At 40.0% G+C, this 19,507-nt stretch overlaps 1 protein-coding gene across 1 annotated transcript in view; it reads right to left on the bottom strand.

Annotated features, from left to right (window-relative positions):
• Positions 1-5: 5 nt before the first annotated feature.
• The window catches only part of LOC108680713 (protein bicaudal C homolog 1), a gene marked incomplete in the record, with an annotated part of 49,643 nt that continues 30,141 nt past the window's right edge, over positions 6-19,507 (bottom strand). The window contains 14 exon segments of the mRNA XM_018169605.2: positions 6-2,264; positions 2,978-3,097; positions 4,174-4,356; positions 5,104-5,176; positions 5,452-5,579; positions 5,847-6,215; positions 7,456-7,581; positions 7,959-8,033; positions 8,661-8,864; positions 14,278-14,625; positions 16,384-16,677; positions 17,856-17,963; positions 18,716-18,878; positions 19,241-19,349. Of these exon segments, the coding sequence (XP_018025094.1) occupies positions 2,128-2,264; positions 2,978-3,097; positions 4,174-4,356; positions 5,104-5,176; positions 5,452-5,579; positions 5,847-6,215; positions 7,456-7,581; positions 7,959-8,033; positions 8,661-8,864; positions 14,278-14,625; positions 16,384-16,677; positions 17,856-17,963; positions 18,716-18,878; positions 19,241-19,349 (2,437 nt within the window).

Below are 19,507 nucleotides of genomic sequence, written 5' to 3'. Positions count from 1 at the left end.
ACGTGGAAACTGTAACGAGTTTAATTCCTAAGGATCATTCGAAGAAAAAAATAAGGAACAGGACATACTAAATTCTTCCGATAAAAACTAAATATCACAATCATGAAAATTTGCGCCTAAAATTACAGGCATCCGTTCATTCTCTGTAGGCATAGTTGAATTACGAGATGATGAAGATAATCTTCCACGAAGTATTGAAAAATAGACCTTCTCAGCAGCATGCGACTCGAGAGAAGCTGAAGCAGCCAAGCTTATCAAAACCGTCAACGCAAACGGAACTTCAAACCATCATAATGCAAAAAGAAAAAAACGCCCTCATCAGTCGAAACTCTTTGCCACAGGAAGCTAAAATAAATTCATTGTCATAAGTCCGGGACGAAAAACCTATCTAATTAACACAAAAACTTGAAGCGAAAGTTTCCTACTGAAACGAAAGTGAACGACAGGCCCCGAAAACCGTTGCTTCAAATGCATTCAGGATGATAAAAAGTGATTTTATTTCAGACGTACACGCGTTAAAACTAAAATTAGTAAATCAAATTCTGGAGGATAACTTTACTGAGGTGTAACCCACCAAAAATAACAGGGATTAACAAACGCGTTAGTCTTTAAGAGCGATAACGAAACTCAAAAACTTTGAAAATAGGCACAAGCTACCACTAAATGGCATCGTGAATGCATCGTGAGCAACTCTGTCCCCCAGGGCCGCCACCACCAAACTCGTCCATAAACAGCATCAACTAAATGTATGGTTTCCTGCTCTAAAATATCCGACACCAATGATCTCCTTGGATAGTCTACATCTCGGTCGGTGGAAAGCGCTAAATAGTTTCAATGGAAGATAAAATTTTTTGTTCATGGTCAAGAGGTCGAAATGTAGTAAAATCAGAACCGAAAAGTAACTTAAATTTCGTCAAAAGTAACATTTCCAACTGATTTTTTTTCAATCAAGAGAGAATCTGTTGTCATAACTTGATGCGTTACATTAACTTACGATCGATGGGCAATAGTCACTTCATAACTAAACTGAAAATTTTTGCTATTTTAGTCAATTGAATGAAATTGTTACGCAGATAATCTACAGTATCAAATGTAAATCGTCTATATCTAAATTCCTTGTTATGGAGGCCAGAGAAGTAAAAATTACAAATACAAATCCCAGGTAATGGATTGGCATTGAGGTATGTCTAAGGGACTGACATCAGAGTTCATGTAAACCACTCGGTTCAAGTTCGCACGCTCATTTAACCCTCACAAAAAATGTATCACAGACAAATTCCGGCACACTGCCGGTCACCAAAGCGAGCGAAGCGCTGGATTCGAACACATCGACACCGTAAAGTCATGAGAGAGAGAGCACTAGGGGAACTTCAGCAGCGAAACTTGAGTACTTTGAATACTTCGCGCACCCGAGTCAAAAACTAGAGATCCGAGATCAACAGAAACGTTCAAATCATACACGTTGGAATTGAGTAGCATTGTTGAGAACTGCTAACGTCAAGAAACATTTAAAGAGACTAACCGTCAAGTACGAAGAAAATTATCATTGCTACACTAAGTACTTATAAGAGTGAACGAAACAATTGAACTTTTAAAGCATACAGCTCCGTTGATGAATAAGCATTCTCAAGTACTTCAGGTCACCGAGTCCAGGAACTCCAGAATGCGGAAACTACGTAAGGGTGTAACCGAAATTGTACACAAACTTCATAATAAACGTTACTGCATATACATGCAAGTTTGACGTCAATAACCACTGTTGCCGAAAAATAATATTCATCAGTGGACAGATTAAAGAGGTCGAGAACGCATTTGTGCTTGTAGGTGAAAATAAATTGTCAAAAAAGTTGGGACGAAGATTAAAACGGGAAGAAAAATACATGTGTTACGATTATCTTTGCCCGTGCTAATAATCTAGTTACCATGCAGAGGAAGGAAACAGAACTGAACTCAAATGAAGAACGAGGGAAGTCACTCAAAACCAACAGCTAGGAAGCGACGGATTTCACGCACCACCTTTTCACGATTTCACGCTGGATTTCAGGCAACAGCTGCAAATTTTTTCAAAGTAACAGCATCTATTTCGGTCATCAGAGGTCCTACTTGTCTCAATTGCGCCCTACAACGTCAGCAATTCCACGTGACAGTTTTAGGAGCAGCATCGTGAGGAGGAGAGCGTTTAGTACCAGCCTGATGCTGCTGATGCCGTTGTTGATCAGCATCTCCTTCGGCGCTGCTCAGCTCGGGCAGGAAGCTCGTAAAATCTGCACAAAGTTATTTTACATTCAAGTTTTAAATAAATCTTTATTAACAGACAATCCTTCAAAGACTCGGGGAAGAAGGGGGTTCAATTCAGCACAGCTTTAGTAATCGGAAGCAGTATACAACAGTAATTACAAAGTGGTATTTAATGTTCAGATATAAAAAAACTAAAACCAACTGATAGAGCAGCTCGGAAATTCTGCGATCACAATTTGCCATTGCTATGAACAAATAAACACGTGGAATACATCAGTGATGGAAAACTTATACGACAACTGAAGTTTCTACAATCATGTGAGTATAAAAACCGGAACCTTTCGTGAGAATCGCAACAGGGATAGAAAATTTTGATTACTGACTTCTCTCGTAATCCACATGAAAAACAAGAAATAATTGTTAATATCTGTTTGCAGTATCAGTGCCAATTTGTTTTTGCAGTATCAGTGCCATAACACATATGCCAATTACTGCAAGGCCAACGTGACGGCGGTGATTTAGATTCAAAATCAAAAATTTCTAGCCGTCGACAATTTGGGATCTACTTTAGTGCAACGTAGTACGCAAACAATGTGCACTGTACGGTTTTGTTGTACATCTCAGTTTTAAATAGAAAACTTGTCTAGCATATCACAAGTTGACAAGATGTGAGTCTAAGATTAATACGAGGCATCTACGATTGAATGTGAGCAAGATAAAATTTGACGGATATATTTACTTTTTATGGCGAAGAGCAGCCGCTTGCGATGCCCGAAGACCCCAATACCAAGTTCCTTGAGCTCGTCGTCGTTGAGGGTTAAGAAAGTGCGCAGGTCGACTTCATGCGAGTTGAATACATCTGAAATACAACACGCATAGGATAAAATGTAATCAAAAAGAATAACAATAATGTTAAGCTGAAGATGGCATATTGGTTTTGTAATTCTCTGAGGCATGATACTATTGTCATCAAGCTAAAAAGCAAAACTAAAAAAATCTAGTAGAAGGTCCCTTCTTTAAATTACGGTATCCCTTCACTCATTGTTAGCTGACCATCATCCAATTCCTATCAATTAGCGTCATGATCTTCAACGACTTGTCCAGCTCCAAAAATTTCTGGATATTTTATCAACCAGTAAACAACACTAGGTAGGTGGAAACTTTTGATGAAAATCTGCATTTCGTTTAAAAATGTCAGAAGACAATTTTTCAGAAGTCAGTAGTTTTGATATGATTTATTATAAACTTTTTAATAGTCTACTCAGTTACAGTTGGAAATTATATAAACTGGAAACAAAAATAATTTTCAGCTATCAGAATAAGGCGAGATTAATTAGAGATTGATGAAACCTTCACAAAACTGCCAACGAAGATAATACTCAATCATCATAGTCATTAATCATCATAGTCATTAATCATCATAGTCATTAATCATCATAGTCATTAATCATCATAGTCATTAATCATCATAGTCATTAATCATCATAGTCATTAATCATCATAGTCATTAATCATCATAGTCATTAATCATCATTGTCATTAATCATCATTGTCATTAATCATCACAGTTATTAATCATCATACTCATTAATCATCATACTCATTAATCATCATACTCATTAATCATCATACTCATTAATCATCATACTCATTAATCATCATACTGATTAATCATCATAAGTACTCATTAATCATCATCAGATTAACTAGTATGACAGTGGTTATGAAACGCGGAGCTGGTGGCACGACTTTGGGGGACCTGGAGCACAGATACAAATCTAGGGCCGTTCTATCAAAAATGCTATAGTACACATAGCGACCTAGGGCTACACTTAGCGGCCGATTTCTCGTCTGTTAATGATGGATTTAGCTTGAGAAGCCGGAGTTACGGACTCGTGACTATTAATGATAGTACGACTCATGCTTTGGACAGACCGATATATTGCGAGAGCGACATGCTCTCCAGCAGAGCCGGCAGCTCCAGCTGAGAAGAATGGGCGGCACGTCTTGTGGTCCAGAAGCGACCAGCGCCCGACGTGAACTCGTGCAAGTTACTCGCTGAAAAGCGAGTCCCAAGCTGGTGTATCTGGTGATCGCTGTGTAGAGCTGCTGCGCCCACTGCAATAACATCATACATCAACCAAGGGTAAACAAGCTAACTTCACTTAAAGAATGCGTGAAGTAAAATATGAATACGAGCAACCGTATAACATCCTTCCATCCTCCACTATCCTAAAAACACCTTTTTAATAGTATTCTTTCTCTACCCTTTTTTTGCCAGATAAATAGGCATGTTATTCTTAATTCAGCTTTAAATTGAGCTGGGCACGTTGATTCAACTGCTAACTAAATTTTTGCCGAGATCAAACCAACTCGCTAAGAACTGAAGAAAGAACAACTTCAATTCACATCTAGTATGCAACTCTCAATTTGAAATTCGTTGTAAGCTTCAAACTTTTTTAATATAATTTACACATACCAAATACATAGCAGAAAATATTCTTTTTACTTTGCCCCCTGCCCTTCCGTTTAGCAATGTCACACTACTTCCCACTAAGAGTAAAATAACAGTTCCAGGTAATGACACGATATCGGTTGTGAATACACGCTCGAATAGCCCGTATATTTTACGGTGCCAGGCTTCAGACAAAAATAAAAATCATAATAGATGACTGGGGGTTCAGAATTTTACAAGAAACTAGTAGCATTCGAGATCTGACATCAATTGATAAACTCATTCATCGTCAAAATGCTATAACATCGTGACTGCATTAAAGAGGAGCAACATTTCCGGCATACAAAATGAAGCTTCAAAATAAGCGTTGTAATAGGCACGGTATACAGCTGGAAACTTGATGTACGCACCGCTGCCGAAGGAAGAAGCGGCGCTGTGGCCGATCCCGTCGCTGCTCTCGGGGTCACTCAGCGTCAGACTGGCCTGCAAAGCCAATAAATGCTAATATTAAAGCGAGTTCAGAAGATTTAAAAGCAGATGAAACGAAGGCTGCATAAAAATATGCTAATTTGGAGTACGTGTAGTCCGAACAGAAATAGATCTTAATCACGCAGTCTCGACCGGATAAAAACCAATTAAGGTCAGTTAATACATTATTATATATATATTATAATATTAAGGCCAGTTAATACAACATATTAAGGCCAGATTTGCCATCTAATATGATTAAGCAGACAGCAAGCAGGGGCAACAATGACCTGGTTGCTGGAGCTGATGGATGCCGCGATGCCAGAATCTACAGCGCTCGCCACGGTCGCGCCGCTGCCGTCATTGCCGCTCCACTTGCCCGCAGCGCTCAGCCACTCGTCTTCTTCCACAGGCGCTCCTAACAGTCACAGGACTAGAGTCAATCGCCAAGTGTCAACACGCAAATTGATTTTAATGATTATTCAGCAGTAAATAATAAAATTCCGAGACAAAAGCGTTCTATCTCACAAAAAAATTATACTTGATTATCTAAAAAAAATTATTTCAACACCTTACGTACGATTTTCAATAAATCTACTCAACTGCAAATAGTTGGGAATATACAACACAAATAATTAATCTTGATCTTAAAAATAAAATAAGTCTTTCATTGATGAGAACGCACCAGCAGTCATGGCGCACGGAGCCTCAACTTGAGGTAGGGAAGAAGGCTCGGTCATTCGCTGGGCTTCGGTCGTAGCCATGAGACGCTCGTACTGCAGGAACTGAGCAGACGAAGCCACGGCGTCTGACGTAAAGTGAGCTTGGGCCTTCGAAGCCGTCCAGTCAGCCGACACCGCGGCACCAGTCATATCTTGAGCCGCCCCGGTGGGTGACTGTGTCGCAGCAGACGTTCGGTCTACGGTTTTCTTGAGGAGTCCTGCCTGCTGGAACTGCTGTCTCAAAGGATACGACGGCGAGCTTTTACTGAAGCCGTACCCTGACCAGTTCGAAGTGGGCACTCGTACGGTACCTCCCACTGGTTCCCGCATTGCTAGAAACCGTGGAAGTTCATGAGGAGGCGTGTCTTTTAAAGTACTTTGATGGATTTCTTACTTACCCATACTACTTTTTAACAAGTAAAACTAAACCAACCGTTCCAGTCCGAATAAATAAAGGTGATCAGAACCATGAACAGGCTTTCAGAACTGAAAATGTACACTACTTTGTCATTTTGAGAAAAAAACGATAATGCTTTGACGTTCTACACTCATTTTTCTCGCAAACTTAAAAAAGGATGGCATAAAGTTCATCACATATAAACCATTATTTCTTCCACTTGTGCACTATTGTATGGGGAATTTTATGGAGGCAACACCAATAATTGACCAAATAAACTTTTGACTGCTGGTCGCCATGCTGCCATTTAATCTTAAAAGTTTATTTAAAATAAAATGAGAGCTTTCGATACGTATACTCTTATATTTCTTCGTTCGTTAGTTTTAATCCCATTTTTCTATGTATACATTCCCGAGAATTTCTAAATTTTCACGAGAATAAATGAGTAATAAAAAGAAGGCAAAAGACATTGCTTCATGTAGGTACCTATAGTGCATGGGAAAGAAAGCACTACTAACTGACTTATAACTGAAGCACGCTCAAGTTGTATCGGGATGGGAAAAATTCTTGGGCGTTTCGGTTACCGACATTTCCTCAATTATTACTAGTGGCATAAAACCTGTACCGGTTTGTTCATTTCAATCAAAAACTTAATGTAGGTATAGCAAGTAAAAATCCTCCCATGAGGTGCAGGTCCTGCAATGGAAAGCTCAAAAAATCTACAAAAACAAATCTACAATCCGAATCTACAAAAAACAGCGTTTTAATCTCAGATAAGAACAGCGATAACTCTTGGACAGGAAGTCGTCATGTCAAAATCCTTGACCTAACAACCGAGACCTGCGTTAAGATTCAACATAGACCAGGATCAACGACCGGGAAAGAAAACGACCCTCAAAACTTGTGTAGAGTTTGGAAAACTTAAAAAAAAACTAAGTAATGGCATGAATCCCGGAGAAATACAAAACAATTGGAGCATATACTACAGCACGGAAAAAGAAATTGGACGTTTTGAGGCGCGGACCGGGAATACAGGAAACAGTGATTCTTGCATTTCTTTGTTCTTGCCATCAAAAACTCGAATACTTTCCTTTATAAAACCTGTTTCCGTAAGTACATGTAAAACACAAAATGATGATATTGTGATGGTAATGTAATGATAATATGATAATTACCTTTATTAGCAAGGATCTGTTTGGCCTCGTAATCGGAGACGGAAAGCTTGTGCATGGCTTGTTGCAGCTCTTTCTCGCAACCAGGGGCTCTCCTGTCCTGGAACTCCGACAACAGCGAACTCAGGTCTGCAAACAGTACAAAGCTTACTTATTTTTTAATGGAAGCAAGTTTCGTACCATAGATTTATTGCCACAAAACTAGGCTAATTTATGGCACTTACAGAAGTTTAACAAGCAAGGTGATGCAGAATTAAATTCATGCAATTTTCAGAGACTAAACAATCAATCAAAATGATTCGAGTGTTTTCAGAGTTGCAAAATTGATTTACGGATCATTTCAACGAAAATTTCAAGAAGATGCTATGATCATCATAAATGGCGTCAGAAAATCTGAATTATTGTTTTGTGGGACGGAAGGTCATTCATAGCATGCGCCTTCTGTCCTATAGCAATCGGTCCTTTGACTGAGGAGGACCACAAGGAGCTTTAGGAGGGGACATCACCTCTGGAACGTGTCGCGCTGTCCGAGGTGTTGAAGTTAGCCTGAGCGCCTTGGGCTGCGGAGCTGGCAGGCGCCGCTGTTCATAAATATCGACTTATTTCCCAATCAAAGAATATAAACTAAATCACTAGTAAATCAGTGTATAAATTATAAGGTAGAGGTGACCACGAATAACTAGCACTTGAAAATAAAAAAGAAACTGAAAAAATTACTGAGAAAACAAGAAAAAAATATCACCTATAGATGACGTGCAGCTATAGAATGCACGACTATTTAAAATGAATAGACTGTTTCAGAACACTATTTAGCTTATAGATAAATGAAGGCAGCGTACCGTTTACGTTAGATATTTGAAACATTCGTTTACACGTTTGAGTGCCCAAGGCTACGCATAATTTCGGGACGCGTGAAATCGAATAGCCAAAATCATTTATATGTGGCTTTTAAAAATGAACAGCCTAGCTTAGCGCCGCCTTCTTGAAAACTTTCAATCTCAAAACATTCCAAGCATAATGCATTCATGTTGAATAGTTCGAATTAATACTGACAATCAAATAAAAATTATAAATTAGGGAATATAGGTAATCAGTTTAAATGTAGAGAGCATAAGATTACGGTCCCTTCACATAGTTTACTCCCGTCAGAGCATCTACTCTGACAGGTTGCTGTTGGACAGCCGGAAAAATGGGCTATTAGGCTTTACCTGACGAGGTTTTGAGTGCTGGGGAAGCGCCGCCGCTGGTAGGCTGCGGAGGGGCGAACTTGGTCATGCCAGGCGGGGACTGGATGTGTCCCAGCACTACCATCTCAGGGGAAGAGTCTCGTGGGGAAGACTCTTGGGGCGAGCTCGTGCTGGGGGAAACGACCCCACAGCTGCTGCTGCAGCTTCCCCCGCTCGCTGACTCGTCTGCAGTGCACACATACACAAAGACGTCATCACTGCATCGCAATCGCCATTGATTCTCATTGCTTATATTTTGCAATTTTTGACTATGCTCGTTGATGCATTTTTGACTATGCTCGTTGCAACTATGCTCGTTGATGAATATCCGAGTTCAATTAAAAACTCAAGTCTTATTTATAGTGTATGAACTCGAGACATTGATTGCAACGCCATTACTTACTACATTGATAATACGTCGGCACTTACTCTCATCATTGACATTTCCAACTAGAATCACGCGTCGCTTTACTTGAGTAACTTTATTCGTTAATAGATCACATTAGTGAAGGAACGTGAGTGGCAATTAAAATATCTAACTTACAAGATTAGAATCATAAAACGTCATTTCGGACGTGTTATTTAAATCGATATACTGTTTAGATTCAGAAAATGTATCGTCTTCAATCTTTTGTAGTTTTAACATGAATTTTCTGTTTTTTATGATGATAAGTGGTACTAAGACAGCGTGCAACGTTCCGATTCCGACTTTGTCTCAAGTAAATCTGTGTGAACACAAACGCTTTGTCTTGTTAACACTTTAGTTCTCTTGCTCAACCATGAGCCTACCTCCGGGTTCATTTAAATGCTTAGATCACCTAGGCAAATATACATTATAATATACATTCAATATTACATTATATACATTATAATCTTCAATATACATTATAATCTGTACAGCAGGCAGAGAATTAAATCGTGAAATTAATCGATTCTTTCGTGGATAAGTAACGACCGAGTGATGTTATTAGACCTGCATATACAAGCGTTAATTAGATCGTTTCTTCTATTCTATACGAATAGCATGATTATACGGAAAGTAATGTGTTACCGTATCGCCAGTAAAACAGGCGTTACCGTCCCGCCAGTAAAACAGGCGTTACCGTACCGCTAGTAAAACAGGCGTTACCGTATCGCCAGTAAAACAGGCGTTACCGTACCGCTAGTACAACAGGCGTTACCGTACCGCTAGTACAACAGGCGTTACCGTACCGCTAGTATTTACCTTACCGCTAGTACAACAGGCGTCACAGTACCGCCAGTAAAACAGGCGTTACCGTACCGCCAGTAAAACAGGCGTTACAGAACAGCCAGTAAAACAGGCGTTACCGTACCGCCAGTAAAACAGGCGTAATCGTGCAGCTGCTAAATTTCTACACTCAAGAGAACGTCGAGGATAAAGCTACGTAACTAAGCGGGGTTACGAGAGAACGTTAAGCTAACCACTATCAGGTTATGTTACGTTACGCTAACATTATCAGCAGGTACCATTCGAGAAATTGTTATTCATCCATCAAGTTGAAGCCGAGTAGTTATCGTTAGAGCCAATCAAGGTTATTCAATCATGAACTAATTGGACTGAATTCCCTTATCAATCATTATGATCAATATTCTAGTACATATTTGTTCTTTAGGCTTTAGAGCCGACACTGATGAGCGCTGTTTCTAAACGTATGCGTTGATCAATATTGAGAAATTCGTATATAATTAAATAAACACTCAGAAATAAACAGGTGATATTGTCCTTATGATGGGATACTTGTTGCACCTAGCACTGATTCGCTCCAATTACTGAATCAGGATGAGATAAAGGCACAAAGTACATCGTCATTTGGACAAAGCCAAGTGTCACTTCTCAGGGTACATAAACTACCATGAATGATACAGAAGTTACTAACCTACGTGCCGTCATTTATTGATAACTTCTTCAAGTTTCTAAATTGTACAATTGCCAAATCATGACAACTCCGAGCAGAAGTTCAACGATAATTTCCAATAAAAGCGGCTTTTATAAGCAAGCAGTGTTGATGAATACGACATTTCGGGAAAATGGATACGCAAGTAATAAGTAAAACAGTCACTCGGCTTGGTTAGTTTCATGTCGTTGACTAACTCTACGGAAAACCACGAAGAGGATTAGCAAAATAGAAAGTATAAAATAACGTGGAAGGAAGAAAATAAAACATAAAGCAAATGCAAAATTAGTATATTAAGCAAACCCATAAGATGCGAACAAAACAAAATGCCAAAAAAATAAATAAACTAGAAAAAAGGGTGACAGGAAAACAAAGCCGTTATTATGATGTTAAGAAGAGCCGAGAAATAAGCAAAAGCAAAAAATATAAAGCCGAGCAAATTAAACTAGAATCTTGATAAGTTTCACGCTAAAATGATACAATATAATTAAATGAAATGATACGATATACTGGAAGCGTAAAAAGCAAGACCTCGTAAGTGAGTTTGGAACAGATCTGCACACGATTAAACTTTAAAGCTAAACGCGATCAAATCCCGTCAACGTGAAAAAATATCAGAAATCGTAGCGTTTGTTAGCGCCGTTGATTTTAACTCAAAGTGATAATCCCAAGTTACAAAATTAATGAGAACCAGAGCTGTTCACGGTTAGAATGTTATCAAGGGAAAGAGAAAGTCGGCATAGTTTCCAAGTCAGATTATAGTGTCGTCTTAACATCAATCGCATTTGTCAGCGTTATTGACCAAAAATGAGAAATAATTGCAAACATCAACTCGGTTCACATTGAATCAAGCAGAGGCAGAAGGTCATACATAATCCACAGGATATGTTAGTAAAATTACAAGTCTTCCCAATTTTGTCGGATCCATATTTGTTAATCATATAAACTTGTATTTAAAAAAAAAAACAGAATTGAACGGAGCCTCAAATTCTAGTTAATAACATTGCACATCATTTGCACGTTCCATTTTCCCAGTATATTATAAGCGCACAATGCAATTCAGAGGATAGAAGTCGAAATCCATTCGAAATCATATGCATCATATTTCAAATACAAAAACCCTCGTCAAAGCACAATTACGTCATCAGCAAAATAAGGTTACTTTCCACTAAAACATCGTTTAGAAAAATCAAGGTTCACTACACACGAGTTCATTTTTCAATCTATGAGAACTTCGGGATCGATAAACTTTCGAACGCGAAAAATCTAGTGTTCCTTCAGCACTGGAAACCAAAAAACACTTCCTGTCTAAATTAACGCACGCTCACTCACTGGGCACTGGAAATCAAACAAGTCCTTTACCTTAATCTGAGTACGTGTATTCTATTGGCAGTATGATCCAATAGAAAAAAACCTTTATCTAAATCTAAGCACATATACTAACAACAAAGCAACGAAAACCGTAAAATAACCTCTGCCTAAACTCGAGTACAAATACTGAGTGAGCAAACGATTTCATAAAGCATCCTCTGTCCTAACAGTAGCATAAATTCCAAGTCATAGACTTCAGGACACATACAAGTCCCATTTAGTTAGATGCACACGTGCATTGCTGTTTCAGACGTGATTTGAAGTTTAATAAAGCAAACTTATCACTGCCGTAGGCTAGAATGTCAAATTAGGCTAATCGGCAAATGATACTTAAATCTGGACGCAAAACTAATCGCACATCAGCGAATAGCAAAGAGTCAATATCAAATAGTTTTCTTGTGGAAAAACAGTAGTTGTATGGAAGTCAGAGAAAACTTACCACCTTGGTAAATTATTTGGAATGCGATAACTAAATGACGGCACAGTAAAACGTCTATGATAAAGCAAGATATTCGAGTGAAATTTATGAGGAAATTTGTAATTGATCCAAAGATCGGTCAAACCATTCAAGGGCAAACACTTGAAATACTCATCTTTGATATAACTGTCACAGCCTTTACCGTCATCGCTTTGTCACAGATTCGGCGAATAATTGCGTCTTAACGAATTTAGAGGATTATTCTCTGCACAACTTACATGAATGCATCCAAAATATTGTTATCCAACTATCAATGCAAGAATAGAACCGTCAGCACTTAACGCTTGATGCGACACTTGCAAACAAGCATTACAAAGCTCATGAGCTACAACTGAATTTATTGAATGCAAACTTAGAAGTAGTTCGGGCTGGAACCCAACACGAACACCAAGCAAACAGCGGAAAATTACATGCTAAGCTACGCCCAACACACAAACGACCTCGCGTATGAGGACGATCCGAGTTAATAAACAAGAAGAAATAACAAGAAGTAATAGGACGGTAGTAAATGAGATCACCGGTCGATAAAGGGTTCTAAATTACTAATAATCAGCTGATCTTCGATTATTGAACAAAAGAGTCATCCATCAATCCATCTCCAGAGGCGTCAAAGCTCGTCAAAGTGAAATATAAACCGGGTCTTGAATAAGGAAAAATTTAGATCTATAAATGAGCAATAAGTTTCAAATGTACAAAATACCTCATGATTAGGATACTCATATGACCGTTGGAAAAGTCATTATTAACATAACAAGCAGCAACGTCTCCATATTCTCTCCTACGAAAGTACTGAAGTAATCACCAACTAAAACCCCAGCATGACATCTGGTCGGGATCGCTTAAGCAAATATTTATCGAGATGTCATCCATGTACTGCGATGTATCTGACAACCAAGAGAATATGGTTTAGTTTATGTTGTTTGTAGAGATCCACACTATTGAAAAGAATCTTAAGCGAGGATATCAGTGAAAAGGCGTTTCATGGCATCATTGGTGACCTCCGAACCCTCAGAGAATCTCATGGATATTTGGCACGGTTTGCTGTCGCTCGTTTGAGCAGTAGTATCTGAAGCGCACGACACTGTGGCATTTAGGCTCCACAAACCCAAGTTCCTCTCTGGCCACGAGGACCCGTTGCTCGCACTGGACGGTTTGACCCAAGCAGAGCCCGGGGCAAGATGCTCTTTATTTTCGCTGCTGGAAAGCTGAGGCCAACTTGATTGGCCCTCGTACCGAGGAGGCGAAGCCATATCGTCTCCAAGTCGCGCGAACATAGTCGCGCCGTCTAAAAAAGACGCCGCAGTTTCCATCTTAGAACAAGCCTTCTCAAACGGTTCCATGCAGAACTTTTCAGGGAGCCAGTTCTTTACAGGCGCGTCCGATGTAGTATTAGAAGGATCATTTACAGCCTCTATCAGAGCTCGCCAACCAGCATCAGACGCCGGATCCGTCACGCTCGATAAGAAGGGATCCTCAGTTCCCGAGTCATCATCCGTAAGATGTACAGTACTCTTCAGGCCATTCGAGCGCGGGACACCAAAAGCGTGATTCTGCTCGATGGCAGCAATGCAACCCTTAGCATTGGAGCTGTTAGTGATTTTAACAGCGCATGTCAATCTCTTAGGCACAGCGCCAGTCACAGACGAGCAGGTAAGTGATGTCATGCCACGCATCGTAGCGCTGCACGTCACAACACTAGGGAGAACTAACTTACTCTGATCACCAGTGACGGTGGTATCAGGTCTACCAGTCGCAACAGATCCCACATCAAAACTAGAAGCCACGCTAAGTTCTGGAAACGCATCGAGTTTACGAAGCTCCACAGACAACTCACCTGGTCTGCCCTGAGCTGCGTGCTGTTGCTGCTGCTGTTGCTGTTGCTGTTGCAACAGCTGAAGCTGTTGACGCGACTGAACATTATCGTATGAATGCACGTTGCCGTCATCAGCGGACGAATTCACCGGGTTAGCAGCCATGGGAAAAGCACTTCGGTTACCATAATAGTTGTTGTTGAGACTGAGATAGTTATTATTGAGATGGTCGCCAGTGGGGAAGCCGTAGCCAGCGCCATACTGAGCACTATTGTTGACCCCGAACACGTTGTTGTCATGCGCCATGTAGCTCGGTGAATTTGACGAAAGATTAGACAACGCAGCCACGTTCGCGTAGAAGTTGCTAGTTCCTGGAAAAATAGCATCCATTAGTTTCATGAAAATAAAAAAAAAAAACCACGTGTTCATGGACCAAAAAGTCACAAATCCGGTTTTTTACCCATTCAAAAAACACAAATGGCATATTTCAATAAATGGTATATTTCAAAATTAGTCGTTATTTCAAAGTTACGAGATTCTAATGAGCTATTAATGATGCCGAATCTGCTCATTTTTTTTTGTTTTAGAGCATTTGATTGAGCGAAAAATGAAGTGAAGGTCAACACAAAAGATGTCTAATATAAAACGTGCTTGCATATATTGTGAGCACAGCGCTCTACAGTTTTTATGATACGCTACAATAATAAAGATGACAGTAAAATAAAGGGTCCTTTCCGAAGTTATGGCTGTAAAAATCTAAAAATTATCTACCATTATTCATTGTTCGAAAATTTCGTTTGGACAGAGTAGTCAGATCAAGTTATACACAAAACAGAAACTAATTATGACAAGAGCCTAACCTACACACAAATATATAATTGTTGTCTTCATTTGTTTGGCCACATATAAAGAGAATTAGATCGACAATGGGATAAGTCAAGTTAAGGCTACAATTATTCATGCGTTGCCTTACACACGCTGCATGCACGAAAAATACACACGAGAACAATCTTTTTCATACAAATAAATTTTATTTATAATGGCGGTTTCAGCGTTTAGTAGGCCGTAGGCCTGTCGCCGATTCTCGACATCGCAGAATATTCACAGCTCGTTGCGGACTCGAACTCGCAACTCACTGCTACAATTCTGCTGTGCTTAACCGCCCGGCCTCCTCGCCGATTCTGACCAGAAACTGGCGCCTAGAGCTGGGATCGAACCCACGCCTCTCTGCTCCACTCCCTGGTACTCTGAACTTCAACCACTGTGCCACCCTGCCCAGTTATAAATCCTCCACAAATTATCAACATTAAAAACTGGTATCCACAGTTCATACGGTGACTATTTAGACCTGTGCTGCAAGACAGAATAAATGAGCAGAAAGTTTAAGGCTTCGTATTTGCTCGAAATTTAAATGTGAAAAACTCGAATTATGTTGATACCAACCCATTCAAAGTTTAAGGGAAATGTTCTTCAAATTTGATGACCAATAAGCAAAACAGGAGAAGACAAAGTTCAAATGATTAATTATTCAATTAGCTAATTCAAAAACTCTCTCACTTATGTGAGATGGAATTTCAATTTAACAGGCTTATTGAAAGAAAATTATCAGTCGTATGTGTGAGAGCGGCATTCCAAAATAAATTTCGTAATGTAATTACAAGATTTTTGGCATTCCAGGGAAAAATATAACTACAGACACCTTGATGAACTCGCCCACATTGGTGAGCATTCAGAAGCAAATTTCCATGCTCCCACATTGTAGTTACATTCTAAAATTTTTTACGATAGTTTGACTAAGACAGAGATCTTGTGCTGGCAAAACTGTCGAATAGAGGAATTAGTGAGAAAATGTTACTAATATGAATAGACCACAGGGGATCTCCATGACATGTCCCCACCAAATTTTGATGAACAGCGACTACAGAATGTAGTACAAATTAAATTTAGTTGGCGTGATTATACGCCGTAAATTAGAAAGGAAGTGGAGTTAGTTTCGCAAGACTTGCCCGACCTAGAATACTGGGCGCAGTTCTAAGCGGTTAGTTAGTCAGGGTCCAAACGTTTACCCCGTCGCGACCCTGCAGACCAAACGCAGCCACCACACAAAGGAACTCATGAGCGCGACTCACCCTCCGCATGATAGAACTGGCCAGAGCGGGGGGCGGGGAAAGGAAATCGGGTAGACATGGACTGAGAGGGTGGCCAGAGGGGCGAGTGTCCACCGCGCATAAGGGCACCCAGCAAGGGGGAGGTACTGGGGAGGTTAAATGAGGGGGAGCTGGGGAAGCCAGGTGTTGCAGGAGGGAAGGCAGGGGAGAGAGGGGAGGGCAAGTTGGTGGGGAATGGGAAGGGGGTCATGGGGCCGCTGGACGTCCGAGACAGAGGAGGTGGGACGCCGCCCCACATGCCAGGTCTGCCTAGGGCTGCAGCCACACAATCTTATGCATTTCCATGCCCAACACAACACTGTCATATGATACTTATTACTTAACCTAATACATAAAATAATCATAACTTTACAATATCGCCTACGTGACCAGTGACCACTAAACTAAAAATGAATTCCTGCACCTCGCGTAATGAGCTCATTACAACGATCAAGTTGACAGCCACACGCACTGAACATTAGGCTTTCATCAGGACACTCTCAAGTTGAAGTATTCATGTACATACAAAGAGGCAACCGCAACATGGACCCACTCGTCTTAGAAGCTCAAAGAATTATCCATTTACATAAGTGTGAGTTCAAGAACTCGAGTAGAAAATTATTTTTCTAATATCATTTTATAAATGTTTATATACGACTCACAATTTAATATTCATCGTTCCTGCAGCGAATTCCTATAAGCAATCGTGGCTTCTCGACGTCTCACAAACCTTCACCATCTAACCAATCTTTTATCGTGAATTTGATCGACTCGTGGATCATGTTAATTTTTTTCTATGACTTATATTGTCGGTTAATTTACGACCGCAATGTTCCGTCTACGAATAAATGAATTCGTTCCTCAACCGCAAACGAAAGACTAGCAGTGTAATTACTTTCTTTGCAAGTGTTAGTGCGAAAAAAATCAGTCCCGGGTTTTGATTGAAAATTAAAATAGTCCCTCGCATCAGTTAGTTTTTCCTCGCTTTACAATATTTATAATATGCTGACATTTCCATATGGGAATGGCTGCTAGTCACGCTCGTGCTACTGATCATTAATGTCATAACTGATATATATTATGAGTCAATGTCTTTGGCACATCAAGAAAAGAAACGAGACGTGGTCAGTGCTTGAGTACTGAGCAAAACTAATCCATTGAGCAGACAAACTTTGTCTTTAAAAATGCATATCGTAGCTTCAAGCAACGTTCGAAATCGAGAGCTTGGGCTCATTCGTTCAAAGAAGTAATTCGACAGTCTGCAGAAACACAAACACGCCAGGTATGTCAGTGAAAACACCTACAGCATATTTGATGTGCGCTCAAGGATTAACAGCAAGCAATGGAAAACCTGGAAAGTTGACGGCCTAACATCCGTTAACAGCTTATATTATTGGCAGCATTATGGAGGCATTTTATTATTATTATGATTATTACACGTGATGACAGCTTACTGGTATGCGGGAGGGCGGTATGCGAGATGTGGTACGATGGCGGGATGCGCACCGACGGCAGCCGCTTGTCGCTGCGGGTCACAAGCTTCCACGCTTCGTAGATGTGAGCTGCACACAAACATTTCCATCAAAACCTAATGTATTTCTAGGAATTCTGCTTACATTACCAAAATATTCTTGAGCTTTCATGGTCCAATATATGTAGTGAGAAGTGCGCCTTCTACTCCAAGTAATGTGCAAAGAAAAAAATTATTCAGCGCTTTATTGCTTCATTCACCAACAAAACGGGTATTGTTAAAAGCATAACTAGCTGCGTTTTGGAAGCATGAGAAGTCTACGTGCCATTAACACACACAAGAATGTCGCTCTAAATCGCATTGTATGAAAGTGGACATATTTGATAACTTCATTAATTCGTAGGCGCACTGAGATTGAGAAGAAACCTAATATAATCGAGATAGCATATCTTCCATTCTATTGAATAAGTTTGCGTCGTTTAAATTCATAGCAAATAGCGTCGTGGCCATGGATCCATCCTATCCAATAGCAATTTAGGGTTAAACTTACAATAAGTACTCAATTGAAATTTCAGGGATTCTTAAGCGAATGCATACTTGAATAAATTTGGCTCTCTGTGATAAAATTGATAACAATAGATTATTTGCGTAGTTCGCATTCAGAGCAAAATAGTGTCGTGGGCAAGTTCCTTCCCTATAATTGAAATTTTTGGTTGATATGGCGTTCGGAAATCCTTATGAAAAAGAGATTTTTTTGCGAATGCGTAAAAACCTTATTGAACCAATTCAAATTGCTGAACAGAACTTGAAAGAACTCGAGGGCAAAAAAAAACTCGAAAGAACCTGCGTCCTTCTCGGCGCCCTTGATGACGACCGGACGGCGGCCATCAGGACGAGGAGCCTTCGGGACGATGACGAGGTTGAAGCTCTGCATGACCTGCGCCATCTCGTCGGGGGTGACAGCATCAGAAGCAACTTCGAACATCAGCACCAGGGGCAGCGCTCCCTGAAAAACATCAACGCTTGTGACCCTTGCAACTTCGCAAGTACTTCGCCCTGCTAGGAATAGAAGTTCATTCATTTCCAAGACGAACTGAAAAGTTAGCATGTTCATGAATAATAATTATTTACAGAACAATCTATTTTTGTGACCCGTGTGCCGTTACAAAAATTGCCTGTCTCCTGATAACGGCCTGTTAATACAAATCACTATCTACGCAATATTACCGCAATCTAAAACACTACATTTTTTTGAACATATAAATTGAAGTCAATAAAGAAAATAATATCTTTCACTAATAACAAAATATCTTTCACTAATAAAAACAATAAAGGTTCATATAATATGAATAAAATTAGCGGACTCACGATGATGTTCTGTCGCGCTGCGTAGACGTTATCGATGGCGCCTGATATGACGACAGAGCTGCGCTGCAGCGGCGGCAGGTCTGTGTCGTTCGAGTCCGGGAAACAGATCCTGCACACAAGGCAGACTCGTGCATCAGGGATAAATATAAAAAATATATAACTCAGTACTCACTGCAGTGAGTGACAGAAAGCGCATTCTCTCGTCGACGAAAACTTGAGGTCACGGACGGACGGACAGACAGACAGATGGACATGGCGAGCACAATA

Source organism: Hyalella azteca, unplaced genomic scaffold (genome assembly GCF_000764305.2).
Source record: "Hyalella azteca isolate HAZT.00-mixed unplaced genomic scaffold, Hazt_2.0.2 contig15104, whole genome shotgun sequence".
NCBI classification, from domain to species: Eukaryota; Metazoa; Arthropoda; class Malacostraca; order Amphipoda; family Hyalellidae; genus Hyalella; species Hyalella azteca.
This window is presented reverse-complemented; position numbering and strand designations above follow the sequence as displayed.